Genomic DNA, 4,766 nt, shown 5'->3' with positions numbered 1-4,766 from the left:
TTCTGTCAAGTGAAAATATGGCTGTCAAACTATGCAATAGATGCCAAGCAATAAGGTATCCATTGGAAATATATTTTGTGACATGGTTATCACGACATTGGTGTTTTCCTGTGGAAACAGGGCCTTACCGAGCACCGAATTGCCGAGTACCAATCCCTAATTTTTGTTATTGAACATAGCGAAAATAAAAAAAAATGCAACGCTATGATATTGTTCGTTTGTTCACATTTTGACGTGTTTTGACATGGACCATGAATCACAATACATGAAAGGTTCGTTCAGAGAACGACAATGAACTTTTGGATGCACGTTGCCACAGGTGCACGACATGTTCTGTAATGCATAACAATTTACAGATTTTTTTGATTTGGAAAAGTATCAAAATTGAAAAAAAGTATCTCTCCAAAATTCATCGAAAAATGTATCAGTTTTGATCCACTTGGATCAAAACGGTCACACTGGTTACAAATATCAAAGCTGTGCCTTTGTCTTCTAATGCTGCACATGAGTCGGCAACTATTAGCACGGATGCTACTCATGTTTTCAATGCACTGCCCGCTACGCCTGTTATTGACAAGAACGCTGATGTTGGGGTTGCTGGTGCTGCTGCTGTTAATAACAATCATAGTGTTGGTGTTAAGGCACCTATACCAAGTAATGGTGCACAGTGGCCCACAGTGGAGAAAAAAAGCGTATAAACTTAAATAAGAAGACTGTTTGGGGCGCTGATTCAAATATTGAGTTGGAGGTTGCAGTTCGACTCAAGTGGTTGCATTGATCTTCCTTCTCAAAATCAGTCACGGAGAATAATATTATTGACTATGTCGCAAAGCACTCAAATGTCAATAAAAATAGTATGTCTTGCTACAAGCTGGTAAAAAAAGGTACACCTGATGCTGACTTGAAAAGAATAAATTTCAAACTAGGTGTTCCTGAGTACTCATTTGAATCTATATTAAGCTCAGACCTCTGGCCTGTCAATGTGGCCGTTCGTCCGTTTCGTTTTTTTCGAGAAAACATTGCCCGATCATCAAACAGCTTAGCGGAGCCGGCTTCTAATGACCGCAAATCTATTAAAATATACTTTCACAATGCCTCAGGTTTAAGAACAAAGTCAGAANTCTTGGATTGATTAATCTCAATCGCCATATTTGCTATTTGTGCTCTACGTGTATAGATACATCTAAATCGATTTGCCAAGCTTTCGATTCGGCTCTAAACATGCAAAAGCAAGGCTTCGAAAAAGTGTTAAATGTTCTTGGTGCGAAATTCAACGATATTTATGTGCAGATAGAATTATTAAAAACTGAAATAAATTCAACCACACAAAATATCGCCATTGGCAACAACAACGCTTCTAGCATTAAAGCCTTAGCTGCCGAACTAAATGTCATCAAAAGTGCTGTTGTGAGTTCTAACGTTGTTGCTGTCGACAATGACAACAATTGTGAGAGTATAAGCCGTTTCTCTGCTGACGCTGTTTCCCAAAGTGCTTCTCCGCTGCCCAATCCAACTGTTGCACCACCTGCTAATGGCAATGGAAAGCGAACAGTGACCAATGCGGCTCTCTCACCTGTTATGCCAGCGAAGCGTATGACTCCTAATGCCAATATTACTCGTACCTATGCCAATGTTACAAACAGTGTGACCGCGGGCTTGTGAAAAATTGTAGCAGAAAAGAAACTTAAAATGTATCAATATGTATCACTTTTTTTTCCTTTAAGTATCAAAGCATCAATATGGAATAAAACCAATAATTTTTATGAAAAACCATTTTCCAAAACAATTTAACATTTATTGCACGAGCAAGTTGAAAGTATTTCCCGAGTGTGATTTGCGCATTTTCAGTTGCAGTTACACCTTGCAATTTTTATTGCCTACCAACTGTTGTGTGTGGGCACTTTGATGTCTAGATATGTATAAGCATTTGCCGCATGACGCCGCCAGACAAAATTATCCCAATTTCGGTGTTAAAAAACATTTAAATCTTAAACAAACTTACTGAATAACTTCCTAAAACGTTGTCATAAATAATCCAATAGGGAACAGATCCTTATTTTGATTTAATATTAATATTTCATCGATATAACCACCAGCACGCTTTCTGTCAACTGAAAATACAGATTATTATTTTGATTTAATATTAATATTTCATCGATATAACCACCAGCACGCTTTCTGTCAAGTGAAAATATGGCTGTCAAACTATGCAATAGATGCCAAGCAATAAGGTATCCATTGGAAATATATTTTGTGACATGGTTATCACGACATTGGTGTTTTCCTGTGGAAACAGGGCCTTACCGAGCACCGAATTGCCGAGTACCAATCCCTAATTTTTGTTATTGAACATAGCGAAAATAAAAAAAAATGCAACGCTATGATATTGTTCGTTTGTTCACATTTTGACGTGTTTTGACATGGACCATGAATCACAATACATGAAAGGTTCGTTCAGAGAACGACAATGAACTTTTGGATGCACGTTGCCACAGGTGCACGACATGTTCTGTAATGCATAACAATTTACAGATTTTTTTGATTTGGAAAAGTATCAAAATTGAAAAAAAGTATCTCTCCAAAATTCATCGAAAAATGTATCAGTTTTGATCCACTTGGATCAAAACGGTCACACTGGTTACAAATATCAAAGCTGTGCCTTTGTCTTCTAATGCTGCACATGAGTCGGCAACTATTAGCACGGATGCTACTCATGTTTTCAATGCACTGCCCGCTACGCCTGTTATTGACAAGAACGCTGATGTTGGGGTTGCTGGTGCTGCTGCTGTTAATAACAATCATAGTGTTGGTGTTAAGGCACCTATACCAAGTAATGGTGCACAGTGGCCCACAGTGGAGAAAAAAAGCGTATAAACTTAAATAAGAAGACTGTTTGGGGCGCTGATTCAAATATTGAGTTGGAGGTTGCAGTTCGACTCAAGTGGTTGCATTGATCTTCCTTCTCAAAATCAGTCACGGAGAATAATATTATTGACTATGTCGCAAAGCACTCAAATGTCAATAAAAATAGTATGTCTTGCTACAAGCTGGTAAAAAAAGGTACACCTGATGCTGACTTGAAAAGAATAAATTTCAAACTAGGTGTTCCTGAGTACTCATTTGAATCTATATTAAGCTCAGACCTCTGGCCTGTCAATGTGGCCGTTCGTCCGTTTCGTTTTTTTCGAGAAAACATTGCCCGATCATCAAACAGCTTAGCGGAGCCGGCTTCTAATGACCGCAAATCTATTAAAATATACTTTCACAATGCCTCAGGTTTAAGAACAAAGTCAGAAGATATGCGCCTGCTGAGTTCGCAATTGGACTATGACGTATTTGTCATTATCGAGACGTGGCTTAATGAAAAAATTTTCGATGCTGAGTTTTTTGATCTGAACCGCTATGACGTTTTCCGTAAGGATCGAGATGCCGTAAAAACTGGTTGCTGTAGAGGTGGGGGCATGCTAATTGCCTCCCGTTGTGAACTTCAAGCGTCTTCAGTAGCATTAAAATGCACCGATTCCATGCTTGATCAGCTTTGTGTGCGACTGAAAGGTGCCTCCGGATTGCTATACCTCTGCGCATCTTATATTCCGCCAGCCAGTGAGGACTGCATTTATTGTACTCATGTCGATAACATTATTGCTCTACAATCGGAAATTAGTGCTCACCAGTTATGTGTTTTAGGGGACTTTAACCTTAGCAATATTACGTGGACCTATTTTCACAACAACATGTATTTAACTCCATCTAATATTAGCAGTAATACCGAGTCCTACTTAGTTGATAATTTATTAAGAATCGATTTACCACAAGTCAATGGGTTCTCTAATAGTCTAAATCAGATCTTAGACTTAATTTTTGTTAGCGATAACATTTAGTTTAAATTATATTTGCCCTGTAGCGAAATTTCCCCGCCTAATATGCATAATTTCTTTAATATTGGAAATCGATTTTAAGCGGTCGTTATTCATATACCCACATACATACATACATGTATTACTTTTCATATCAATTCAAGTGTATTACATGCGCCCCACGCTTTTCATTTTCAATTTCATAGATTGTTTATAATGACTTTTGCTAAAATTTCAAAATCAAAAGTTATCAAAACAAATTCTATGGGACTGAGAAATATTATTTTCTACTTTTTAGTCCATTTATAAAAGCGTTGTATATTAAAAAGTTTTTTTTATATTATTTATTTTCTACTTTTTAGTCCTGTCTGAATAAAATTTTGCAATAGATATTAAAATAATTCAACGATATTAATAGAAAGGTGCACACACATGCATTTACATATGTATGTACATACAAACGAGCACCAATTAATTTTATTTAAAAAAATGGCGTGTCGTCTATTTCCGCTGTAGCAAACGTAGTACATAGGGCGACATCTAGATGTCATCTACCTCGCCCTATTCACTACAGATGTCGCCCTATGCACTATGCTTTTTTATAGGAACTTTTCAAAGCAAAGCTTTATGGTGTCGGACACACAACATTGAAAGTTTCTGGATCCACAACATTGAAAGTTTCTGGACACACAACATTGCAAGTTGATAAAAGCGTTGTAAAATAGGCTGTTTTATACTTTACCGCGTGTAATAAGCTCCAATCAGCATGGTTTTGTTGCAGGTAGATCCACTGTAACTAATCTCGCCGTTTTTACTGACGACTGTATTAAAAGTTTCCTAGCAGGGTATCAAATGGATACAATATACACGGACTTTTCCAAGGCATTTGATAGAATTTCGCCCACGATT

The 4,766-nt window shown here is 37.3% G+C and overlaps 1 protein-coding gene across 1 annotated transcript; it reads left to right on the top strand.

Moving 5' to 3' along the window:
• Positions 1-242: 242 nt before the first annotated feature.
• LOC108358512 (uncharacterized) lies at positions 243-3,881 on the top strand. Its single transcript, XM_017609892.1, has 2 exons — positions 243-1,100; positions 3,277-3,881. Exons 1-2 carry the CDS (start codon positions 857-859, stop codon positions 3,879-3,881), a joined length of 849 nt encoding a protein of 282 aa, XP_017465381.1. The 5' UTR covers positions 243-856.
• The last annotated feature ends 885 nt before the right edge of the window (positions 3,882-4,766 follow it).

This window comes from Rhagoletis zephyria, unplaced genomic scaffold (genome assembly GCF_001687245.7).
Source record: "Rhagoletis zephyria isolate East Lansing unplaced genomic scaffold, Rhagoletis_zephyria_1.1 Rzeph_scaffold_00265, whole genome shotgun sequence".
Classification (NCBI taxonomy): Eukaryota; Metazoa; Arthropoda; class Insecta; order Diptera; family Tephritidae; genus Rhagoletis; species Rhagoletis zephyria.
Note: the sequence above shows the minus strand (reverse complement) of the source record. Positions and strands in the feature narration are given on the sequence as shown.